The sequence below is a fragment of the Physeter macrocephalus genome, chromosome 2 (genome assembly GCF_002837175.3).
Source record: "Physeter macrocephalus isolate SW-GA chromosome 2, ASM283717v5, whole genome shotgun sequence".
NCBI classification, from domain to species: domain Eukaryota; kingdom Metazoa; phylum Chordata; class Mammalia; order Artiodactyla; family Physeteridae; genus Physeter; species Physeter macrocephalus.
In genome coordinates this window covers 15422546-15447760 of record NC_041215.1, presented here as the reverse complement: position 1 = coordinate 15447760, position 25215 = coordinate 15422546, and the positions used below count along the sequence as shown (strand labels likewise).

The 25215-nt window shown below is 54.5% G+C and overlaps 2 protein-coding genes across 2 annotated transcripts in view; both read left to right on the top strand.

Moving 5' to 3' along the window:
- Positions 1-13491, top strand: part of PBX4 (PBX homeobox 4) — a 44762-nt gene extending 31271 nt beyond the window's left edge. Inside the window, 6 exon segments of the mRNA XM_024134195.3 lie at positions 9321-9565; positions 9841-10031; positions 10292-10427; positions 13329-13383; positions 13386-13439; positions 13442-13491. Coding sequence (XP_023989963.2) covers positions 9321-9565; positions 9841-10031; positions 10292-10427; positions 13329-13383; positions 13386-13439; positions 13442-13491 — 731 coding nt within the window.
- Positions 13492-22839: 9348 nt separating this feature from the next.
- LOC102985647 (cytochrome b-c1 complex subunit 10-like) lies at positions 22840-23420 on the top strand. Its single transcript, XM_055091632.1, has one exon. The coding sequence runs from the start codon at positions 23232-23234 to the stop codon at positions 23418-23420; it is 189 nt and encodes a 62-aa protein (XP_054947607.1). The 5' UTR covers positions 22840-23231.
- The last annotated feature ends 1795 nt before the right edge of the window (positions 23421-25215 follow it).

Sequence of the window (25215 nt, the reverse complement as noted above, 5' to 3'; positions counted from 1 at the left end):
CGGGAGAGGCCACAACGGTGAGAGGCCTGCGTACCGCAAAAAAAAAAAAGTCCACAATAGTGTGTGGTTCCATTTATGTGAAATGTCCAGAAGAGGGAGAAAGAGATTAGCAGTTGCCAGGGGCTGGGGTGGGGAGTGGGGAGTGACTGCTAACAGGGACGGGGTCTCTTTTTGAGGTAGTGAAAAAGTTAGGTGATAGTTGCACAACCTGGTGAATGTACCTGAAAACCACTGAGTTATTCACTGGAAATGGGTGAGTTGTATGTCACATGAATTATTTCTCAATAAAGCTGTTATAAAAACCAATCAAGGACTGAAGGATTTCAGTTGGGGGCCCATAGCTTAAGGCCTTAGTACACAGATTCTTGTGAAGCAGCACTTTCTTGCAGCATCTGTTACCCTATTCAGGTTTCTTCTTAGGGCTTAACCATCCACTGAAATTATCCTATGTGTTAATTTAATGCAGCATCTGTTACCCGCAAAAGCACAGGCGTGCCTGCAGAGTGTCCCAACCCTGTTATGGGCTTGGCATACAGTAGCTATCAGTAAACTTGGCGATGGTGTGAAAGTGACTAATCTCTCTTAACAGAAAATGCTCCTTTTTACTGTCACCTAGAACCTGCTTAACATCAGTCCCTGGGACAACCCCTCTTAGGGAAGTTAGGGCCTTGGCAGGCCTAAAAGTCTGATTTCCAGCCTGGGAATGGGTAGGACGTGGTTGTGCGTGGTGCTGGTCTGGTCACCTCCCTGTGCAGGACTCGGCAAAATAAAGGTCGTACCTTTGGGTGACGGTAGCCCAGCTTTGGAAGCTTCTAGATATTGTTCAGTTGAAATTAAAGCATTTCTTTGGATGAGAAATAAGATCGTTTAATATAGACAGAAACCATCCATAAGTGCTGTTTTTCTTAGCTGTTGCTCTTAAATGTTCCCAAAGCCTCACAGGAGAGCATGGACTAATTTTCTAGACGTTTTACTTGGCTGCATTTTCTATTACAGCGTTTCGCTGTCTTTTCCTTTTGCCCTGTTGCCACAGGAAACAAACCCAGGCAAACTGCATGGCGTTTTTACTGACCATCAGCAGTTCAGACAGTAGTTTATGACAAAATTGCAGGCCTTAAATTAACAAATGCAAAAGTATATTGAAATGAGACTTAATTTGCATATTTGGTTGAGGTTTCAGCACTTAGGTTGTGATGTATTTTAATTAAGGATTAATTAGAATTGATAGGAATTTGCATAGTGTTATACTCCCGCCGTCTGATGAATATCTAATGTGCGTGTCAGCTGTGATTTCAGAAACCAATGAGAGTTTGCTAAAGGGATATTCCTTGTAAAGTCCTGTGGGACCGAGAAAGTCCAGTGACTTAAAACATGGCTTCATCTAGAATGTTGCTTAAAGAACTGACCTGGGGGACGTTGTCTCAAAGGTAAATGCAGGCAGTTCTCCACACCAACAGGCTGTGTTCCACGTGATCCCCCGGAAACAAGCATTTAAAGGGCCCTTGACAGTGCGGGTGGCCAGCTGGTCAGAATGCCATTGCTCAGCACCAACCCCACCTGGAGGCCAATTTAGGGGCAAGGGGGAGGGGGAGGGGGGAGTTGTCAGTGACATCGGTGATCCCCGGGTGACTCCAGTCACGCAAGAATGCCCTTCAACTTGCAAGTGGGTGACATCTCCCCTCTTTACCTTGCCCATCTGTCCCTTCCCGGGCTCTGGTCCCATCCGCTCGACCAACACCTACAGGACAGAGCCTGCCCGTGTCTCACTCGAAGTAGTGCCTCTAAAGGGTCCCCAGTAAGTCCAAGTGTGTGTGTGGTTTAGGGAGATGCTCCTTGTCAGATTAAGGAGGATTCTTTCTGTTCCTGGTTTGCTAAGGGTTTTTATCATTAACGGGTATGGTTTTAATCAGTTTGTTTCTTTTTGCATCTTTTGAGCTATCGTTTTTCTCCTTGTGGTTACTGTGATGCTTTACGTTGATAGGTTTTCATTTACATTCACTTACACTGATTTTCACTGGCGTTGATGATTTTTACTGACAGATTTTGGAAGCACCTACGTTCAGAGATAAATCTCCTTGGTTATGCTTCATATGTTTGTGCATGTACACGCACACAGATGCTGTTGACCTCGGGTTGCTGGTCGTTTGTTTTGCCGTTTCGGCTCTGGTCATGAATGTGCTGGGCTGTGACTTCCCCATGAAGTCCTGCCTTGAGTTCTCCGTCTGGTGAGTGGGTGGCTTTTCCCGTGTCTCTCCTCTGAAACAGTTTGTTGCAGAAAGGGGCCCTCTCTTCCTTGAGGGCCTGGTAGCACTGGTCCATAAAATGTCCTGGTGGCCTTTGAGGAGAGGTTTCTTAGCACGAGTTCCTATTTCTGGGCCATGATTCTGTGAGGCCAGGAACGTTCCAGGAACCAGAGCCAAGGCAGTGAACAAGACAGCGACGGTCCCTAGGGAAGAGGCTTGTTCCACACAGCCGTACAGAGACAGATGTGGCCCTCAGAGCCCTGGGTAGAGGTGGGGTGGGTGGGCAGGCAGGTGGGTCTCTGGGGATATGTTCCCATGCTGTTGCCTCGGCTAAGGTGTTCACTCCTGGGCTGGGGAACCTGGGCTGCCTTCTCTGTGAGGGAAGCGCCCACAGTCTGGGTTCCTGCCACAGTTGTGATGCCACCAAGCTGGCGTCCTCGGGGTTTGAGTGGCCTTGCTTCCTCACTAAATAGACCTTCCCATGAGAATGGATTGCCCTTCCTTTACAACCCGGTCCTGGCCCCCTCTTCCTCACTTAGCATCTCTGTGTCCGCTCGATGGGAGCGCCTGCAGTGAGTCTTTTTCCTGTGCACAGGGCTTTCCCTCAGCATCTCATCTCTGGAACTCAGGACACCCTCACAGGCTCTTTCCAGGTGGCAGCACTGTCTCCGCCCCACGACTGATGACTGTAGTGACGCGCAGGGAGGCAGGCATCCTACAAATGTGTCAGGAGGGTCACTTCTGGACTGTCCCACACCCAGAGCTCGCACCTGGGGCCCGGGCATCTCCGGGACGTACCCACAGCCTCCGGCAGTGACCCAGCCACAGTCTGCTCAGGCCACAGGGTTTTGGCTCACCACCGCCCAGTACCAGTGCGAAATACAAGCAAGATGAACTAGGAAAAGGAAAGGAAAAATGAAGCAGGCATACAAAAGAATAAGCCCAGGACTTCCCTGGTGGTCCAGTGGTTAAGACTCTGTGCTCCCAACACAGGGGGCCCGGGTTCGATCCCTGGTCAGGGAACTAGATCTCACATGCCACAACTAAGAGCCCGCATGCCACAACTAAGACACGGAGCAGCCAAATAAAAAGCCCAAAAGTCTCATTAGATTCAACAGACATGAAATTACTCTGTCACATTGCTATAAAGGCTTCTATGTGCAACCTCTCTGTCTGTGTTGGCCTTTCCATAGACGGAGGGCAAACCAGACACCACCTTTCAAGGGGTCCTGATCTAGATTAGGACTGAACAAAACAAGCTAAAATCTCATCCTTCATACTGCACCCACAGAAGGAAAACTGTCAAGAGAAGGGGCAGGATCCAGAGGGGATTCCAAGGAAAGGGGGGACCTGAAGGCAGTGATTCGGAGGTGTGCTGACCTACCTGGACCTGCATGCATGTAGGTTCTTCCTCAGACCCATGTTAGGCTCTGTGACACACATACTGTGGAGTAGGGTTGCAGACCACAGTGTTGGTAAATAAAGTTTTATTGGAACACAGCTGCTCATTGGTTTACTATTTTCTGGGGCTGGTTCAGTTCCCAGTAAGGGCTCTTTTCCTGGCTTCCAGACAGATGCCTTCTCGCTGTGTCCTCACAAGGGTAATGGAATAAGGAAGAGGTCTCTCTTCCTCTGCTTAGAAGGCTACAGTCTTATGGATTAAGGCCCCATCCCTATGACCTCACTGAACTTTTTTTTTTTTTTTTTTTTTTTTTTTGGCTGTGTTGGGTCTTTGCTGCTGTGCGCAGGCTCTCTCTCGTTGCAGCGAGCAGGGGCTACTCTTCCTTGCCGTGCGTGAGCTTCTCATTGCGGTGGCTTCTCTCGTTGCAGAGCATGGGGTCTAGGCACGCGGGCTTCAGTAGCTGCAGCTCGCGGGCTCTAGAGCACAGGCTCAGCAGTTGTGGCGCACGGTCTTAGTTACTCCATGTCATGTGGGATCTTCCAGACCTGGGATCGAGCCTGTGTCCCTGCATTGGCAGGCGGATTCTTAACCACTGAGCCACCAGGGAAGCCCCTCATTGGACTTTAATTACATCCTCACAGGCCCTGTTCCACCTAGACATTGGGGGTTCCACGTGTGAATTTGGGGGGACACAATTCAGTCCATAGCAGTTCCATATTGTTTCTTAGAAAAAACATAATGTGTTGACATTCATAATTTTATTTTATTTCCTTGTTTGGTTTACTGGAGTTTTTTACCCACAGTAAATTGGGAACATAAGGAAATTTGGTGGTTTGGGGGGAAGTGCCTCTGTTTTAGATCCCACCGCCTCTTCTGAGTGTCTCCAACTGACAGTGTCCCTGAGCTGAGCTCCTGGTCTGCAAAGCCTCCCGCCTGCCAGTCGAGGGCCCTGGGGGAGCTGGGGAGCATCCCTGGGGCCGGAAATGAGCTTGTTGTAATTGACGGTAACGAGTGTCTAATGACCATAATCAGGCAGGGACAGTGTGCTGGGAGACAGACGCGCGGTGCTGAGGGAGAGGCAGGGCCGCGTGCAAGGGGCCTCTCGCTGACAGAAGGCAAAGGCGCTCAGCATGGCCATGTCCACAGCTGGGACCGGTCCTGGTGACTAAGGCACAGGATAACTTTTTTAAGTTTTGCTTCTCCTCATACACATACGTTCGCAAAAATATGCAGCTTTAAAGAAACAAAGCTTGTAGCTCATGAATGCTGGTCATGACATATGCACTGTTAACACCACAGGACCTGGGGTATGACAGGCATATTGTCTCCTTATTCATGGGCATTTGGGCGGTTTTGGTTTTTCACAGTTACGGGGTGGTCGTGTGTGTCCTGTAAATACAGCATCTACAGGGGTCAGTGTTTCTGTAGGGTAAATTCTCAGAACAGAGTTCTGATCAAGATCAAAGGATATGTGCTTTTTCTGTGTTAATTGGCATTTTGAACCTCCCCTCCCAAAAAGGCCACACCAACACATACCCCATAAAGAGATATGAGAAAATGGTGTTCTCTTTGTAATTTGAGAGCTTTCATTTGAGGACAGTAAGTCCCGTGGCTTTTTGGTGTATTTTTTAAAATCTCCAGCACCTGGTTGGGTACCTGGCTTGTGATAGACTCTCAGATGCTTACTGTTGGATAAATAAAAGAATGAAAGGGGAGTTCCCTAGTGGTCTAGTGGTTGTTAGGATTCGGCGCTTTCACTGCTGTGACCCGGGTTCAATCCCCGGTCGGGGAACTGAGATTCCACAAGCCACGTGGCACAGCCAAGAAAAAAGAATGAAAGACTGCCACGCACCCCTGAGCAGCCCAGAGTCACACACGCATGAACACACACAGGTGTGCACATGCCCCCACCACCGCATGTCCAGCCTGGACCACTCCTGCCCCTCCTGTGATGGAAGCTGTGGAGGTGGCCTCTCCAGCCCGGGAGTCAGGGCGTGCTGGGGGCCCTCTGGGGCGGGACGGGGTGCTGTGTGTCCCTCTCGGGTCACTCCTGAGCCCCAGCCGCAGCCACGGGTACTCAGGGACGAGATGCTGAGTAAGCCTGAGACGGTCGCAGAGCATCTGTTGTGCTGCAAAGGGCCATGAAGGGCCCAGCAGAGGGAAAGTTCATGAAGATGGGTTTGGAAGGCTGTCACGAAAGGCCCTGGAGTACGAGGTGTCAGAGTCTAGGCTTTAATTTAGGTGGATGCAGGCCCTGGTTGAAGTCTCTGAACAAAAGACTGGCATGATGAGCAGAGTGTTGGAAGGTAGTCGGCTTGCTGGTGTGCACAGTGGATCAGAGGGGAGGGGTTTCCTCACAGGTCATGGAGGGCAGGAGAGGGGTCAGCGCAGCAGGGTTCCAGCGGTGACATTAAGGGAGGGGATGGATGGTGGGTTGATCATGGAGTTTGAATCAATAGGACTTGCACACAGAGGGCCTGAGGGAGGTGGACGTCCATTATCTACTCTGGGTTAGGAATGGTTAGGAGCGTGTGGGCCTTTACAGGGATCAGGCAGCACAGGTCAACTCTGTCCAGGAGAGCCCAGCGTTTACATCTGGTGCTTCTTGAAGACCAGGTAAGGTTGTTAGAGAATTGGGTCTCTGAACTGGAAGGCCAGCAACTGATAAAAGGGGCACTTTTCCTTTAGTTCTTTCAGAAAAAGCCACATTATAACCCAGTGGGACTGAGTTAAGTGGCAAGGGTTCCTTTGGGTGAGTTGAGGGTCCCCAAACGTAAGGAGGTAAAGGTCCCTGCATGTGAAGAAAATTCCTGCAAGGATATCTCTTGAGCGCCTTCAATTTTCACTGGTGAGGTTTTGACAGAAAAGGTTAACCTGTTACATAGGGAACAAGAAAGGGGCACATGATTAATGGGTAAATATCCATATGATAGGATTAAACTCAATTTTTTTTTTGGCTGCACCATGTAGCTTGCAAGATCTTAGTTCCCCGACCAGGGATTGAACCCGGGCCACAGCAGTGAAAGCGCTGAGCCCTAACCACTGGACTGCCAGGGAGTTCCCTAAACTCAATTTTTTATTTTTTTTAATACACCTTTATTTTATTTTTTGGCCGTGCCGTGCAGCATGCAGGATCTTAGTTCCCTGACCAGTGATCGAACCCACGCCCCCTGCAATGGGAGCATGGAGTCTTAACCACGGGACCACCAGGGAAGTCCTTAAACTCAATTTTTATTTGAGCATTTGAGTCAGTTAGTAGCTGATAGTATTGAGAGCCTGTTTCCAAGAAAACACTTTAAACTTTGTATTTCCAGAAAGTCAGAGCTAGATGGATATCCTATATCATTACCTCCTTCTCCGTTCCCTGCCTCCCATCAGGAACCACCCCCCAATCTTTTTTCCTCTGTAGCCACAGATGTTTCTTCTGTCACTGAAAAAGCAAAGAAGACACAGGTCCTGCAAGACCACCCTCCTCAGACCCGAGCTCGCTCTGTAACCGCTGCAGCAGCCTCTTCCCTGCACTGCCTGTCTCCCATGCTCCTCCGGAACTTGCTAGCCAGGCTGTACCCCACCATACCCTGCTTTTGCAGAGGTTAACAGTGTTCCCCTAATGACCAAGCCCATGTTTTCACCCCTCTGTGACTACTTCTGGTTTTTCCTCCACCTACCCGATAACTCTTTCCGTCTCCTCCTTTGCCTGTTCTTGAAATGCTGGTTTTCTAGTATTCAGGGGCATGGCCTTCTCATAGGTGTAGCTGCAGGTACAGGTGGATACGTATGGATTTCCCACACACCGCATGCCAATGACTCATGAATACCTGTTTCCCACCCAAACTGGTCAGCTCAGCCCCAGCTCCCAGGAAGCAGCTGCCTCGCAGCCACCTGGACATTCATGCTTAGCTGGGTCAGGGACCAGGCTGATGCCATTTTTTCACGTGCCTGCCTGCTGCTTTGTGTGCTGTGCTTGGAAAAAAAGTGGCACCTTCCAGGGCGAATGTGGGAGTGGTTACAGCCTCTTCCTTTCTCTCACGCCCACATCTGGTGGTCATGGACTCTGGGGCCTCGCCCTCTGGCCGCCCTGTAGCTGACCTGCATCCCCTCGGACAGAAGCAGCGCCCCCAACTGCCTCCCCTGCCCGTCCACTGCCCGTCCAGTCCTGCCCTCGAGCACGTCACCCTCTCAGTCCAGCTGTGGTGGCTTCTCCATGTTGTAAATCCAATCATCTTGTTTCTCTGCTTAAAGTCTCTCCGTGGGGGACTCCCCTGGTGGCGCAGTGGTTAAGAATCCGCCTGCCAATGCAGGGGACACGGGTTCGAGCCCGGGTCTGGGAAGATCCCACAGGCCACGGAGCAACTAAGCCCGTGCGCCACCACTACCGAGCCTGCGCTCTAGAGCCCGCGAGCCACAACTACTGAAGCCCGCGCACCTAGAGCCCGTGCTCCGCAGCAAGAGAAGCCACCGCAGTGAGAAGACCGCACACTGCAACGAAGAGTAGCCCCCGCTGGCCGCAACTAGAGAAAGCCCGTGCATAGCAACGAAGACCCAATGCAGCCATAAATAAATAAACAAACAAACAAATAAATAAAAATCTCTCGGGGGGTTAGTTCATCTTCTCTGGCACCTCTGGATCAGTCTTTTCCTCTCTGACTTTATAGCAACAACCCTCCCCCCAACACACACACAGGAAACACAAACGGACATAAGAGACGTGTTACCAAACCAAAGTTCAGTCGCCTGAAAAGCAAAGTCACTCTCTTGACACCGGGTGGTGGTGAAGGAAAGTACAGTGTTTATTGCAGGGCACCAAGCAAGGGAGTGGGAGACAAGCCTCCGATCTACTCCACCTTGGTCTTTGAGTGAGGGTTTTTTGGGGTTTTTTTTTTAAGGGGAAGAACAGAGAGGCTGGAATTAATCATCATCTTGTGACATTTCATAATCGTAGTTTCGGGAATCAGGATGTCTCTGGTTTATGATTCACTGACCAGGTGGGTCCATGGCTTAGGGGTCTGTTAGCTCAACTTGCCCTGGAGACATAACCTGAGTTTGTACATTAATGACGATATCTATAATAGCAATTTTAGCACGTTAACGATGTAATCAACAACAGCAATTTTAGTCATCTGACTGATTGATTAACGTTCAGTTAGCACAGGACTGAGGTCAAAGGGGACAAGAAAGGGAATAAAGTTTTAGATAGAGAAACTAGTCAAACTCAGTAAGGGAACTCGGTTTTGGGGGGCTCATTTTCAGACGCACAGCAGCATGGCCTTGCCTGAAGCCAGGTGGCCACTAGCCTTCGTATCCCTGCCTGTGCTAGTGTGTGTGTCTGGAACGTTCCTCCTCTCCCATCTGAAGACAAGGTGCAGGGCTTCAGGCTTTCCAGCACCCAGTGCCACCCCGCCCCTGCCCTGCGGGCCCCCACACACACCCGACTGTGGGCTGTGAGCTGTGGTCGGTGTGCCCCCTGCATTCCCGCCACCCGGACTGGGCTCCTAAGCGCGGCACCTGGACCAGCGTCACAGGGGGTTACTCAATGTCTGTTGTCAGATGAAGTCTTCCTTTCCCCTCAAGGGTTCCGTGAAAAGTGTTCAGACACGAAGCCAGTGCCAGCACTCTGTTGTGGTTGTTTTTATTCCGACAACAGACACTGATTCGGTCTCTCCTCTCTTACCCAGGGTTGAACATTCGTGGCATTCTGGAAGAGGGTCCCCCCGACGCTCAGCTCCTAAAGCTGGATAACATGCTGCTGGCCGGGGGCATGTGCAGGCCGGAGAAGCAACGAAGAGGAGCACAGGTGGCGGCCGGCACAGCAGCACCAGGTGGCTGTCCAAATGACAATGGCCTTGAGCACTCTGGCTACAGGGCCAAGCTGTCCCAGATCCGACAGATTTACCACTCTGAGCTAGAGAAATATGAACAGGTGATCTTTCTGCATGGAAGAGTTTCTGTCATGTGAATGTGCATTTGTCAAAGCAAAACGTGGAGCACTAACTGCCTGCCTTTGGTGGCCCAGAGCAGGGAGTCCACACACTTGGTCTCACAGCAAAGGTGGCCGATTTTACCGGAAGCCTTTTGCCTTCACTCCTCAGTAGCCAGCCTGTGTGGGAGCCTCGGGGGGCAGGTGGCTGGTCCCACATGGAGCCCCGGGACAGCCTGCTGGGTAGTCACCGGCTGGCATTTACCTCCCCACCCCAGGCCTGCTGTGAGTTCACCACGCATGTCACCAGCCTTCTCCGGGAGCAGAGCAGGATAAGGCCCGTCTCGCCCAAGGAGATCGAGCACGTGGTGGGTATCCTCCACGGCACGTTCAACAGCGTCCAGATACAGCTGAAGCAGAGCACCTGCGAGGCCGTGATGGCCCTGCGCTCGAGGTTCCTCGATGCCCGGTCAGGCCCTACCTACCCCCGGCCTGTGACCCCAGGGTCAGCTCTTAGGAAGAGGAACCAAGTCAGTGCTGGCTTGGGTCTAAGTTCTGGGGGCCTCCAAGCCTGTGCAGGGGCTGTGGCCACAGCCGCAGGTGTAGCCCTCACACAGCCTCTTGGAAGGCGACTGAAGTGCTGACTGCTGCTGTTACAACCTCTAGAGAATCAGAGATGAGGATGAGGCCCCATGTACGATCCCCGGCTGAGGCTGTCTGTCTTCACAGGCGTAGGCGGCAGAATTTCAGCCAGCAAGCCACGGAAGTGCTGAATGAATATTTTTATTCCCATTTGAGCAACCCTTACCCCAGTGAAGAAACCAAAGAAGAGCTGGCCAGGAAGGGTGGCATCACAGTCTCCCAGGTGACAGTCCTTTCCTGCCACACCTCCCTGAACCCAGAAGGGAGGGAAGGTTCAGCCCAGTGAGGAGGACACCCAGGGAAGTTGGTGAAGTGTGTGGAGCGGGAGCCGGGTGTGCAGGCTCCCAGTCGGCCTGACCGGGCTCAGGTCCCGGGTCTGGGCTATGAACGTGGGCCTCAGGCGGGAAGCCACACCCACCAGGTGTGGGGACTCGCTGAGGCGACTGGTGTGGAGTGTGCGGTCCTGGAGGCGACACCACGGAGTGTATCATGAGGTACTCAGTGGATTGTAGTCGTTAGGATTTAATATTCTTCTAAGAGGGGGAGGTGCTGTTTTGCATAAGAGGGGTGGGGTATGAGCTTAGGAGAAGAAAAAGAACTTGGAGGAAAATTAGGACTTAAAGCGATAGACCAGCTCTTGTGCTTAAGTACCGATTCAGTTATCCTGGGATAAATTCAGGCGTGTGCATTGCCCTCTTGTTTCTCAAACAGTCCAGTGTGTGTGTCTGGGGGTACAAGACAGACAACGTCTGGCTCCGGAGGGGGAATGGTGGTGCAGGTCAGAGAAGGGACCTGGGCAACCTTGGTAGTCGGAACCACCACTGTCCTCACTGGAACTGGGGTAAGGTGGCGGGGCTAAGACGAAAACCCAAGAAATATTTCCGAAGGCTTTAAAGTGAGAACGGTAAGTGCAGGCAGCCCACAAGCAAGAGGCAGGACCAGGCTACGCCCGCGGGGCAGCGTGGGGCTCAGGCACCCCGCCCCCGGCTGCAGGGAGGGCTGCTCCCACTGTGCAGTTGGAGGGGCTGAGTTTCCAGCCCAGTCAGCCTGTGCCCTCCGTCACCACCCTCTGCTCTGGTCCCTGCCCAGTCCAGCAGCGACTTGGAGACAAGGGCACTCAGGAGCCCCGCACGGTCACACAGGCAGCAAAGCCTCACAGGTGTCCCGGTCACATGAGACCTCACCCACCCTGGAACTGCTGCGCTGTCCTCAGCACCTTGGCTGGAGCTGATGTGAGGGCTGCACCTCTGGGGCTTCGAGGCCCAAAAGAAGTGGGAGGCATGGCAGCTTGTTTGTCACCGCGAGCAGCTGTCTGAAAACGGCCAGATTCACTTCAAGCCCTGGCACCCCCAGAGAGCACATGGGTCTTGGGTCTCAACTTTATCTCAGGAGAGGGTTCGTTGCAAACAAAAGTTTGAAAAGCACCGGCCACATTCCAGTGACTCCTGCTCTGTGGCCGGGCCCTGAGACCCCACCCACCCGCAGCAGAATTCTGTGCTGGGAGCCCCTCCCCACTCTGGCGAGTCCTCCAGCTGGAAATGGCTGACAGCTGAGGGAGGGCTCCGAATCTGGGATACAGATGTCGGGCAGGCTGTGAGGTTCGCCTAAGGAGGAAGTAGCGGGGGAGGGAGAGCACCATTAGGGCAAAGGGTGTTGCAGATGAGGCAACAGACGTTTTCAGGACAGGATCAGCTGCATCTCCAGGGTGAGGAGGCCCGAGGGGGAAAGGGCGAGAGAGCTGAGCCCAGGACAGGGCGATGGTCAGAAACCCAGGCGGCTGCAGCTGTATGAGCCAAAGGGGCCAGAGTGACAGGGCAGGGAGTGGCCAGTGGCTCCGAGCTACAGCTGGTGGAGAGGGCATCCCACTCCTATACAAGGTGCCGGGACACACCCCGTGGAGAGGGTGGCCTCCGGCCCGGGCCAGCTCCCCGGCGGCCGCCCTCCCTCACCCACACGGGAAGTTTGCTCTTTGTCCCTCTAAAATGCCGGTTGAATTCAACATGGAAAACTGCTCACTGCCATTCTTCTGCAAACTTAGTCCCACACAGACGCGTCGGCACATTCCTTGGAGGTAGAGTGGGAACCTAGTGCTCACCTGGTTTGGTTGAGAACAGGTCGCCCTCACACCGAGGGCGGGAGAGTCGAGGAGCAAGGGAGCACACGTGGGGCTTTGTCTTTTCATGGTTGACATTGAGAGGATTATGGAGGGACATTAAAGAAACAGATTTTTAGAGAAAAGTCTTCCATCCACAGTCCTGCCACGTTACTCAACTGTTTATTTCTGTTCATTAAAATACATACCTTTCACTGCAGGGCCAGGTGCCTTACTTTGGGATGTGTCTCCACGCTCTTAGGAGGGCACTGCCCAGGGTCTCACCCAGATGATTCTGCCCCCAGGGGACATTTTCATTATCACAACTCTCGGGGGGGAGGGGAGGACATTACTGGCATCTGGGGGGTGGGGGCCAGGGATGCTGCTCAGCACCCTCAGTGCCCAGGACGCCCCCCAGAGAGTGACCCACAGGGAGAAGCCCTGCCCTGGAGGTCTCGGTGCAGGTTTGGAGTCAGAGCTGGGCTCAGACCTCTAGGCCCTGGGCCGGCCCCTTGCTTACAGGATGCATGTGACTGCAGCTCCCTCCTAACTGGCTTTGGGGACTAAAAACAGGCCCTCAGCTCAGCGCTCAGCTCAGCGCTCAGCTCCTTCCCCTGCCCTGTCAGGTGGTCCTTATCCTTTGATAAGTTTTGGATTCCACTGTGTTCTTTGCTTAAATTGCATTCCCAGAAATGTGGTTACTGATGCGTCTCCCGCATCAGTATCCAGTCTGTTGCCTGCCGCTGCAGTGAGCAGACACTCGTCTCTCCGAGTGTGTCAAACACATGCCTGTTTTCCTTCCAGCTCCCCCCTCTCCTATAAGCCACGCCAGATCCAGGGTGTCACCAACACACTGCAGACGTTTCCCTGGGCCCACAGTTCATTGGCGCCACCTTCTCAGTCCCGGCCTCTCACCCAGCCCCGGGGCCACACATTGTCACTCAGTGATGTTCCCCCCCGGCGGTCTGTCCACATCGCGTCTCATCGCTAGGTCAGTTTTTTCCAGTGACTTCCATCTCTGCCTGTCCACAGGTCTCCAACTGGTTCGGCAACAAAAGAATCCGGTATAAAAAGAACATGGGGAAATTCAAGAAGAGGCTACCATTTACACAGGTAAGATGGCAGAGGACACCACCGACGTCAGGGGCCCGGGAGCCAGGCCAGCTGCCCTTTGAGGCCCAGCTCCAGTCAGTGAGGCTGCGCAGCCCAGGGTCAGTCGCTCCCACGTGGCCGGGCCCCCTGAGCTTCATCTGGGGAAGCAGACTGGTCCCTGCGTACGCCTCTTTCCTCTATTTACACTGTGAGGTTTCTGTTCCCATTAGTGATTATCCCGGTGAAGTCAACACATCCCGGCAGGCTGGGCAGGTGCTGTGGGAACAGAAAGTTCCTACCAGCAGTCTGGTTTCCCCACCCACGCAGGGCTGCGGGAGGGGCAGGGAGCCGTAGGAGTCACCTCCGCAGCCTCTTCCTGGCTGGGGGGCTGGTAGGTCCCGCCTGAGGAGTCACCGTGACTCCCAGGGTGGGAACACTGGTCTTGACCCCTCCCGCCCCTCCAGGTTCCTCTGGTCCCTTTCCGATGACCAGCACCAGCGACACACTTATCACCCTGCAGACGCTGGCCTCCCTCCGGCCCGCCCCTGGGGAAGGCAGCCTTCTGGGCCAGGTGAGTCTCCAGCACAATCCCAAGGACACCTGTGGGCTCCCGGACTCAGTGATAGGGCTGACGTGGAGCCCAGGTGGGTGGCGGGTCCTCGGAACCGGCCATCTCGACTGTGTCTCAGTGCATCCTGGGGACAAATGCGGGCTGGCGGAGCCGCCTCGGGGAGCCCAGCTCTGTGGCGCCCCACTCGGCAAAGACCCTCACGCCTCACAGGACTCGATGGCTGCTGAGGGCTTTGCCTATTGGGAAGGAGCCCTCCCTCCCCGATGGTGTCTGTACCCATCAGGAGAAGGCAAAAGTAGGCAGACGAGGCCCTGACGGTCTGAAGGTACAGCCCCACTGGGCTCAGACCCTTCAACACGGTTCATGCCGTGGCCTCACCATCCTGGCTGCCCCCTTGGCCGGTGCGAGCTGGGCCAGAGTGAAGATCTGGGAAGAAAATGAGCCATGGATCTCAGCTGTCTCGGGGTGTGCCCTCAGGAACTTTCTCAGGGTTTGGGGCAACGTGCCAGGCCAGCCAGGATCAGAGGGCGTCATCCCTCTTTGCAGTCCCTGGGGCCTCTCGGCCTCCCACGGACAGCCACAGGGGCCCGACCCCCGACGCAGGGTTGTCCCGAAGAGGCTGCGCAGGTGCAGGTGTGACAAGGCCATGCGGCAGTGGGCAGGGCCTTACACAGCCCACCTGTTTCCTTCGGAGTCGACCCCCCACCCATTTACCCCCAGCCCCTCTTAAAGGTTCCGGGGATGGATGCCTCCCGTGCACATCCCATCACTGTGGCAACCCCACGGCCCACAATGAGCACCTGAGCAGAGCAAGTGCTCTGACACAACCAGGTGGCCAGGCTTGTCCGGCTCTGCCCTTGCCCAGGGCTCAGCACCTCGAGCACAGTATGGGCGAGCGTGTGAGAGTGAATCGGGGTGAGGGTTCCGTGGACTGTGACGTGGGGTCCTGTCAACGCCACACAGTAAGCAGGAAGGTTGGGGTTGTGGTGTGGACACCCACCTGTGCCGCGGGCCCCTGCCCTGGGCAGGCGCAGACGCTCTCCCAGAGAGCAGGTCTCAGGAGCTGAGGTCACCCCAGCTGGGAGCCATCTCCTCGGCCCTGAGCTGCCCTTTGGCTCCCAGTCCCACACTGGGCCCCAGCCTGTCACCTCCCAGGCCTGCGAGTGGACCCCTCCCCTCACCGCTCATGTTCTCCTTCTGGGATCATAGGCCTGTGGGTGTCCATCCAAGGGCAGAGTGTTTCCCCCTGAGGCCAGTATCCTTGTCCCAGTTACTTTCAGACTGAGGGTGGGTGGAGCAACGCTGGCCTCTCAGTGTCCCTGTGTCACATGATGAGGCAGCCCTTGAAGGCATTCTCTTGATTTGTTTGCCCCACATTGTCCTCTGTGGCAGCTCCTTGGGACACATGGGAGGTAATAGCTGAGGCGGGGGAGGGGGGAACGGGATGGGGGGTGAGGAGAAGGGTCTTGGGCCTTGTGGGATCGGAAGGGGTAGAGGGTGCAGGCAGGAGGGTTCAGCCTGTTTAAGAAAGTTCGAGAATGAGAAAGGTGAATGGGGCTTCCCTGGTGGCGCAGTAGTTAAGAATCCGCCTGCCAATGCAGGGGACACGGTTTCGAGCCCTGGTCCGGGAAGATCCCACATGCCGCGGAGCAACTAAGCCCGCGTGCCACAACTACTGAGCCCGAGTGCTACAACTACTGAGCCCATGCGCCACAACTACTGAGCCTGCGCTCTAGAGCCCGTGAGCCACAACTGTTGAGTCCGCGAGCCACAACTACTGAAGCCTGCGCGCCTAGAGCCCGTGCTCCGCAACAAGAGAAGCCACCGCAGTGAGAAGCCCGCACGCCGCAACAGAGTAGACCCCGCTCGCCACAACTAGAGAAAGCCCACGCACGGCATCGAAGACCCAACACAGCCAAATAAATAAAATAAATATATAATTAAAATAAAATAAAAAAGAATGAGGAAGGTGAAGGGGAGCTTGTGAGTTGCAGACCCTGCCCTCGTGGGCTGCAAACCACTACCAACAGTAGTGGTTTCCATTGTGGGGGGCTCCTGCGGACAAACATCCCAGGGTCACATGTGCCTGATATGTCCCCGCCCTGCGGACAGCCCACACGCCTGCAGCCATGGGCCTTGCCCTCCTGACTCCCAGCCAGGCCCGCGTCCTGCTGGGCTCCTGAGCCTCTTCCTGCTCACCACGTCTCACCACGACGTTTGGGGGACCACCGTCAGCTCCGGGCCTGCCTGGGTCTCCCTCACCCTCAGAGTGTGTGCCACGGTGCCCCGTCAGTCCTTTGCCAGAGCCCGGCCAGTGGAGGCCAGTTCCTGCCAAGGAGGCACACTCCTGTGCAAGGCCAGCTGTGACCCAGGACTGACCCCTCTGTCCCTGCCCCATCTCCTGGCTCCTCTCACGGTTCTCGGCATGTTCTAGGCCGCCTCAGGGATGCGGGGGCCGGATGGGTCATCTTGTCCCCCGTCCCCCTCTGACTCTCTGTCTCTGTCTTTTCAGGCCAGGGGCGGCTGGCAGGTGAGGCGAATGTCGACCGCTTCACCTGTTGGAGACCCCGGCAGTGTCACCTCAGACGCATCTAATTAAGTGTTGGGCTGAGCAGAAAAGAGGACGGTGTGACCTGCCTTGGTTCTCTGGAATTCACGTTTCCTCAGAAAACCCAGAACTGACAGCAGACAGCGCTCCCTGAGCCGACGGCAGGCGACGCCGGTACCATCTCTTGCTTGTCAGCTGGGGTTTGAAATGGGCTGAGACACTGCTCGTTCTGCCAACTCGGTTTGGTTTTTTTTATAGTAATTTTATGGTTAAGGCTGAATTGTTTCTCCAGGACTTGGCACAAATTCTCCCATTACAATTTTGGACTGATTTTAATTTCGATGTCGTTCACTGCCAGGTTTGTTCCTGCCGATGGCTGACCACGCAGGTGCAGGGCTGCAGCTGCGCAGTCGGGCGGGTTGTGACTGTTTGCTCGTTTGTCCGTCCGTGTGCCAACTCTCCCAGACACTGCCTTCCCCACTCTCTTCTGCTGTGTCATTTCATGCGGTTTTTTTAAAAATTTATTTAATTTATTTATTTTTGGTTGTGTTGGGTCTTCGTTGCTGTGCACGGGCTTTCTCTAGTTGCGGCGAGCGGGGGCTACTCTTCGTTGCGGTGCGCGGGCTTCTCATTGCGGTGGCTTCTCTTGCTGCGGGGCACAGGCTCTAGGCGTGAGGGCTTCAGTAGTTGTGGCTCGCGGGCTCTAGAGTGCAGGCTCAGTAGTTGTGGCGCACGGGCTCAGTTGCTCCGTGGCATGTGGGATCTTCCCGGACCAGGGCTTGAACCCGTGTCCCCTGCATTGGCAGGCGGACTCCCAACCACTGCACCACCAGGGAAGCCCTTTCATGCGGTTTTGATTGAAGTCTGCTGTGAGCTCAGAATTTTACTGGGAATTGGTTTGGCGCTTTTTTCCGTTAACACAAGTTCTACCAATTTCAGCTGAAATGTCGTTAAAGACGATAAACTTCCCAAGCACTTTCCTGCATCCGTGCTCTTGAAATCCTGCTGGCCCAAGGCTCGGCGTTCCGAGTCGCCTGGCTCCTGGATGTCCCTCTCTGTCTCCTCGCCCAGTTCCTCCTGTGCTTCAGCCTTCGGGTGGGACCTTCCCTCTGTCTCCTCCTCTCTTCCCCTCACCGGGAATGAAGATGGTAGAGCTGGGCTGTTGGGAGAATTAAATGAACCTGGGCTCAGGACAGCTCGGGGCCCCGAGCAGATGCAGGGTCACCGCGGCCCTAACCCCGCACTGTCAGCTGCCACCATGACCAGCATCTGAGCTTCTGTCCAGAGTGTTTCATCTCTGGACACAGAGTGTTCCGACTCCCGTGCACCTCCACACCAGCTCCCCCCAGATCCTGGCCAGCTCGATGCATCACCGTTCTCCCGGTTCTTGGGCCCCCATGCCCGAGAGATGCCTCTGTCCTGTCTCCAGCCCCCACGGGTGCCACCACCGTGGCGCCGACACTCTAGTGAGGGTTGCAGACAGGAAACGAGGTGCGGGAGTGAGGGTCCGCTGGGTCACAGCCATGCAGCACAGCGGGGTCCCGGCCTGCACCCCGAAAGACCGAGCATGGTGGTCTCCTGGTATCAGAGAACCTCTGCCCCCCCACCCCTCTGGCTTCCATCCCCCCGCACATCTGCCCATCCCAACCCATCACACCCACGGGCCTCTGGGCAGCAGCCGGCTGCTCTCACCTGGCCTGTCACCACACTGCCCTCCAGGTCTCCATTTCTGTTGCTTTCAAGAGCCAAGAAATGGATATCTAAGGCGGGTGATACAACCTCAGCCAACCGTGTCCGGGTCCTGGCCCCTTCTCCACTGGCACCCACACTGCATGCTAGTCTCAGGGTGACCTGCCAAGACGGTCCGTGGCGGTCTGGGTGTGTCCCTGCAGAGGAGTCCGCAGTTGGCACACCATGCTTCTCTCTACATGATGCATCTTGCAGTGGCCACTGCCTGTGTCTGGGAGGATCTTCCTCCAGTGAATGAACTGCCACGGCCGGAGCCCCGCAGCCCCAGTGCTGGATATTTTAGGTACTTCCCATCTTTGCAGCCCTGTGCCCGCGATGCCCCTCAGCTCGAGTCTCTTTGGTGCTGCTTTGCGAGCCCGCCCCCAGCCTGGCTCTCTGCATAGTTGGCGCTTCTTTTCTTCCCCTCACTACCTTGCAAACCTTCAGGGCGGGAGGGGGACAGCCATCAGGACCTCCCCCTGCATCTGTGACCTTTCCACTGAGCCCTCCCAGCTGCTCTTCACCCTGTCCCTGCCAGCAGGAGCTGTGAGGATGCTGGGCAACCCCAAACCCACATCCTGGGGGGGTCTCGATCAGTCGATTGCTGTTGTACAGCCCACCCAAAAGGCGACCCCGTCCCCATGAGCAGTCACTCCCCATTTCACCTCGCCAGCCCCTCTGGCAACCACTCATCTGCTTTCTGTCTCTGTGGATTTGCCTGTTCCGGACATTTCAGATACATAGAATCATACACGTGGCCTTTTGTGTCTGGCTTCTTTCACTCGGCATGTTTTCAAGGTTCACCATTTTATATATAGCATGTGTCAGTGCTTCATTCCTTTTTACGGCCAACATCCCATTGGGGACGGTGCCTTAAGACAAGGCCTTAGGGAGGTGATTGAGGGAGCATGCAGAGGTGCAGGGTGGGCGCTGCCTGAGGTACCCACACCAGTGGGAGGGCGAGAGGTGCCGGCCCTTGGAAGGGGCCAGGCCTGGTGTGAGCAGGGGGTACCCCAGGGGGACTCGCATCTTCACGATCCACTGCTGCATGGAGAACAGACTGCAGGAAAGGGGAGTCCCAGGGTCCTGCGACCTCCCAGGTGGTGGTCAAGTGCAGGCAGGGGTGGTTAGGGTCAGGGGACGTGGGTGAAGGTAGACCTGCGGGACCTGCTGCTGAGTAGGAATGGGGTGGTCTGAGCCACAGGAAGACTGGACGGGGACATCACAGAGGGAAGGTAGCTCAGCTCCGGACTGACAGGCTCGGGGTGTGCACGCAGCTAGACATCGGAGTCGTGTTCAGGATAGAAATCTGGAAGTTGAGAGAGGCCAGAATATGGGACAAAAACCAAGACAGGATGTCCTGGAAGCCAGAAGGACAGATTTCAGGAGCAGAAAGTGAAGCTCCACCAACCTGGAAAAATGACTGCCAGACTGAGCAGCCTGGTTTCAGTGGAGCGATGGGGCCACCGATTAGTTCAAGAGACAATCGGCGACTCAGAGAATCAGAGGGCACAGTCAGCTCTCCAGGAGATTCGCAGCAAAGAGGTCGCCAGAGGCCGTGCAGAGAAACTGAGGCAGTGCCGCGGAGAGCTGCCGGGTAGGTCCTGTGGGAGCAAGAGGGTGGGATGTGCCACAGCAGGTCGTGTGGACACTGGAGAGGAGGTGGAGAGCGCGGTCCCAAAGGAAATAGACAAAGCAGCAATTTGCGGGTCCCAGGTGGCCCTGGCGCCTCCTGCTCGCTTGCGCTCTCTCGTGGCTGTGGCGTGAATGCGGCTCGTTGTTGGCTTGGATGCCAGCTTCCGGCTGAGTCTCTTGGAGGTTTTGTTTGCTTGTTTGTTTTGGTTTTCTGGCGGCACTGCGCGGCATGTGGGATCTTAGTTCCCTAACCAGGGATCGAACCTGGGCCCCCTGCAGTGGAAGCGCCCAGTCTTAACCACTGGACCGCTAGGGAAGTCCCTCTTGGAGGGTTTTAATTTGAGGAAACTCCCTAGGTCAAATTCTGCACGTACAGTCACACTTTACCAGCATTTCATACTGCATTATTCAAAAAAATGCCTAAAATGTGGCCACACGACACTAATCGAGCTGTAAGGTCTACAAGAGCACAGAGGAGTCACGTGGCACCCCCTGAGCCCACCCTGCTGGCAGAGTGGGTGCTGATGGCACCTCCATGCAACAGGTGGGGACACTGAGGCACAGAGTCTTTGTGACCTGTGCCCCAGGCTCCCATTTAGGAGACAGACAGGCAGAGCCAAGGCTGTGAGCCCGAAGGCAGTTCTGGGGAGACAGCTCATCAGTATGGCTGCTCAAGATGGCAATTTTCTAGAATCTATTAATATTAAAAATGCACACACCCTCTCCCTCATCAGTTTTCCTTCTAAGAATTTTTCTACAGGTACATGCAAATGAATGCAAAATGATGCATTTCCTGCCACATTTTTTGTAATTGTAAAAAAATGAAAATAAATGCCTGTCCTTTGGGCACTGTTTAAATTACGCTGTTCAGCCCTGCAGCGGAATAGCATACAACCGTTCAAAAGACTGAAGTAGCTTTTCTCCACAATGCATTAATGTAAAAAGTAGGAAGGATAACCATTTGTGTCCATTTTTGAAATTGGGGGGTGGGCGTATCCAAGTATCTCTGGAAGGAGACACAGGTCACAGCCGTGGCCACCGGGAAAGGAACCAAGGATCCGGTAGTTGACAGGGAAGCGATCTCTCATTTCTCTGTATACCCTTGGGCAGTCTGCATTTTAGAAATCCCTGAGGCTTGTGCAGGGAGAGCAGCAGGAGCCCTTGGAATACTGACAACTCCCCTCAGCCAGTCCTGATCATTACTCATTATTCCCCCCTCCCCCTCCCCCTCCCCTCTCCCCCCTCCCCCCTCCCCCCTCCCCCTCCCCCCTCGCCGGGCTTCTGCTACCCTTTTCCCCCATTGTTTTACTGGCAATACAGGGAATGAGAGATTATACAGACTGAAGACCTTGCTTTTTATTTATGGACCAAGCCACAGAATCCCTCTTTCCTGCTTCTTAAAGTCAGGGATCTCCAATGAGGGAAGTGGGGCCCCCCTCCCCCTCCCCCTCCCCCTCACTGTAACCTGGATAGGGTTCCAAGCAGCTAGACACAAGACTAATTCAGAGTCTCAAGTCAAGGGGGCTACTCTGAGGGGTTTAGGCCAGAGATGGGTTTAAATGCAGGCTCTGGTTCATCAGGTCTGGGTCAGGCCTGGGAATCTGCATTTTCACCATCTCCCAGATATGGCTGGAACTCTGGCCAGGTGTCTGGGAGGGGGAGAGCCGCTAATATTCTCCGATTCACACTTTTTTTTTTTTTTTTAGTCTTTTAATGGGGTTTTTTTTAACATCTTTATTGGAGTATAATTGCTTTACAACGGTGTGTTAGTTTCTGTTTATAACAAAGTGAATCAGCTCTACATATACATATATCCCCATATCTCCTCCCTCTTGCATCTCCCTCCCATCCTCCCTATCCCACCCCTCTAGGTGGTCACAAAGCACCGAGCTGATCTCCCTGTGCTATGCGGCTGCTTCCCACCAGCTATCTCTTTTACATTTGGTAGTGTGTACATGTCCATGCCACTCTCTCACTTCGTCCCAGCTTGCCCTTCCCCCTCCCCGTGTCCTCAAGTCCATTCTCTACATCTGCGTCTTCATTCCTGTCCTGCCCCTAGGTTCTTCAGAACCTTTTTTTTTAAGCTGATCCACACATTTTAACCCCAGTCCTCCCACCAGAGAAAAATCAGTTCTAATATTCATCATGCTAATTAATTAGCAAAGTGTCTAGGATTGACTGGTGATTAAAAAAAAAAAAAAGAAAGACTGGCTTTAGGTTAGAGTTTTGCAAGTGGTGGCCCTATACCTGGAATGTGTGATCCTGACTGGGGTAACGGCCCCTGCCTGGGTGTGGGCCCTGCACACGACAGCACTCCCTCGGGGCTGGCTGAGACAGGGTGCTGCTGGGGTGTCAGATCCTTAGGTTCCTTATTTTGGAATAGCGATAAACTGAAAAGAGGATGTCGAATGAAATTAAAATGCACCACGTGAGAGCTGTGAGTTTCAGTTTTATTTGGGGCCATACTGAGGACTATAGCCCTGGAGAGAGCTTCTCAGAGAGCTCTGAGAAACTGCTCCGAAGAGGTGGGAAGGAGGTCAGCATATATGTGATTTTGGAAAAGGGGATGTGTAATCAAGCACACATCTCAGTAGAAGGCTGCTGCTGGTCACAAGGAGCAGATGTCTCAGTTAATGATTTTAGTGCTTTTCTAAGTATGGGAAGATGCAGGAAATTTGGTTCATAAAAATTTTCCCCTGGGACTTCCCTGGTGGCAGTGGTTAAGAATCTGCCGGCCAATGCAGGGGGCACGGGTTCGAGCCCTGGCCCGGGAAGATCCCACATGCCGCGGACACCACAACCACTGAGCCTGCACGCTAGAGCCCGTGAGCCACAACTACTGAAGCCCGCGCGCCTAGAGCCCGTGCTCCGCAATAAGAGAAGCCACCGCGATGAGAAGCCCCCGCTCACCACAGCTAGAGAAAGCCTGTGCGCAGCAACGAAGACCCAACACAGCCAAAAATAAATACATAAAGTCAGTAAAAAAAAAATTTCCTCCTGAAAATACCTACCTATCTGAAGACCTGTTCTGCCAGTTTTCCCAGAGCACTGAGAGCCTCATTCCTGATCTCCGCCCTGAACCCCTTTCAAGGTGTGTTGAAGGTGAGCAATTGCAGTGACTAATGAGCCAATCCTTGTAGAACCAGGTGATGAGGGACCTTCTTCAGGCATGAGGGGTAACACTTTCAATCTCAAAACATACATCCAAATGTATGTATCCAAACCCCACCCCTCTCCTCTGCTCCCAGCCTGACCCCCACAGCCTGAGGTCAGAGAGCCAGAGGACCTGAATTTTAGAGTAAATCACAGACACAGGAGCAGCATTGAAGGGTCTCCCACTGGCCCATGATGGCACTGATTCATGCAAGAATCGCCAGCGGGCCCCAGGATGCTGAGCAGATTCCTGGGCCCGCAGTGTCGCGAGCTGGCCAGAAGTTGGATCCCCACGGCGGGCATGTGCGGCACCTTGGGACTGGTGTGGGCCACCGAGTGGTGGCTGATTCTGGACTGGGTGCCCTACATCAACGGCAAGTGTAAGAAGGATGATTAGGACTTCCCCGGCAGTCCAGTGGTTAAGACTCGGCACTTCCACTGCAGGGGGCACGGGTTTGACCCCCGGTTGCGGGGCTAAGATCCCACACGCGGTGCGGCCCCAAAAAAAGGACAATTAATTAAACCGACACCCCCCTCCCCCAACCCCGAACTCAGATCCCTCTGGGGTCTGGTGGTGCTGCCTCCTTCCATGTGCATCTGGAAAGGCCCAGGCCCTTGAGGAAATGCACAGCATGAGTTAGACTTCCTATGTTGGTGGAGATAGTTTTGGTGTGTGAAGGCACACAGCGTGAAACTTCGCTCTGAAAAAAAAAAAAAGAAGAAGAAGAAGAAGAAGAATCGCCCATGGACACCAACATCAGCAAGAGAAAGTTTGAAGAACGAATTAGTGCTATTCTTGCTAGCCTCCCTCAACTGAAGAACTGGGGAGATGTTTACAGGCAGAACTTGAACTTGTGCTCTGGCCAACTGGGCCTGCCCCTGGTGGGGTCCAGTCTCTCCTGACAGGTATCCCTAGTGTGAGGAGACCCTGCATGTGCTGCCTTCCGTGAGCCTCAGTTTTCCCCGCTGTGAAGTGGGAACAGAAGTAGCTCCTGCCCCAGTAGGCTTGGTGGGAATCACGTGAGCACTGAGGACCCAAAGCACCGAGCATGGTGTCCATGCTCTTGGAGAGTCTGCGGTTACCTTGTCCCCGTTCGGCTGAGGGGGGACACTGAGGCAGGAAGACAGGAGGGCGGTGGTTTGACCAAGGGCAGCCTAGCTCAGGGTGCCACAATTTCTGTGAAGGCCTGTGAGGGCCAGAGGGTAGATTTGAGGATGGACGGACCCCACCGCCTCCCTGCCTGTTCTTCACTGGGCCGCCAGGGGGCAATCTTACAACGTGAAGTGGATCCAGGCACTGGTTTCCCTTCCCTCTCGGATTCCAATTCCATTTTTCTCCCCCTCCAGGCCCTACAAGGTGTGTCTTTGACGTCATTTCCCTCTTCACTGGCCCCCTGGCTACCCCTCCCATAAACATGTTCCCACCCCAGGGCTTTTGCACTGGCCGTTCCCTCTGCCGGAGCACCCTCTCCTTCCCTTCTATGCGCGGCGAACTGCTCTACCTCTCCCCCAAACCCCACCCCTCTTCTCTGCTCCCGGCCTGACCCCCACAGACCCTCTCCCCAGGACCTGACCCCTCAGGGTCCCTGACTCACCAGTGCCCCCTCCCCAGCTTTCTTCTCCCCGCTAGCCGCCCAGTCCTCACCAGCCAGCCAGCGTCCAGGGGCTGGGGGGCACCTCAGGAGCCAGGGCGTTTTGGCTTCTCCTCCTGGAACCGCGTTCTCCTCTGGAATAGGGATGGGGCAACTCAAAAAAAAAAAAAAGAGGTGATGGGGCAACTCCGCAGCTGTGGGCGTGGCTCCAGTTAATCTCGCTCTGGGCCCACCGGGGACAGGACGGGGGCTGGGCTGTATGTCCCCAGGGAGGATCTACCCCTCTCTGGTCCTCAATTTTTTTTTTTTTTTCTCTTTGGCCTCGCGGCTTGCGGGATCTTAGCTCCCCGACCAGGTATTGAACCCGTGCTCTTGGCAGTGAAAGCGCGGAGTCCTAACCCCTGGACCGCCAGGGAACTCCCTCTGGTCCTGGCCGATGGGGATTTTCCGGACCAAAGCGAGTCCTGGGGTGGGTTGAGAGGTGAGGAGAGCTGCGGTCTGTGTGGAGGGGAGGTCTGCCACCCCACTCACCCCACGTTGGTCATTCGTCAAAGGCCCCCCGAAGCTCCTAGTTTCATTTCGCAGTGTCTCCTGGGGCAG

Coding starts and splice junctions, on each gene's coding strand:
- LOC102985647 (XM_055091632.1), top strand. CDS start 23,232: ATGCAAGAATCGCCAGCGGGCCCCAGGATGCTGAGCAGATTCCTGGGC.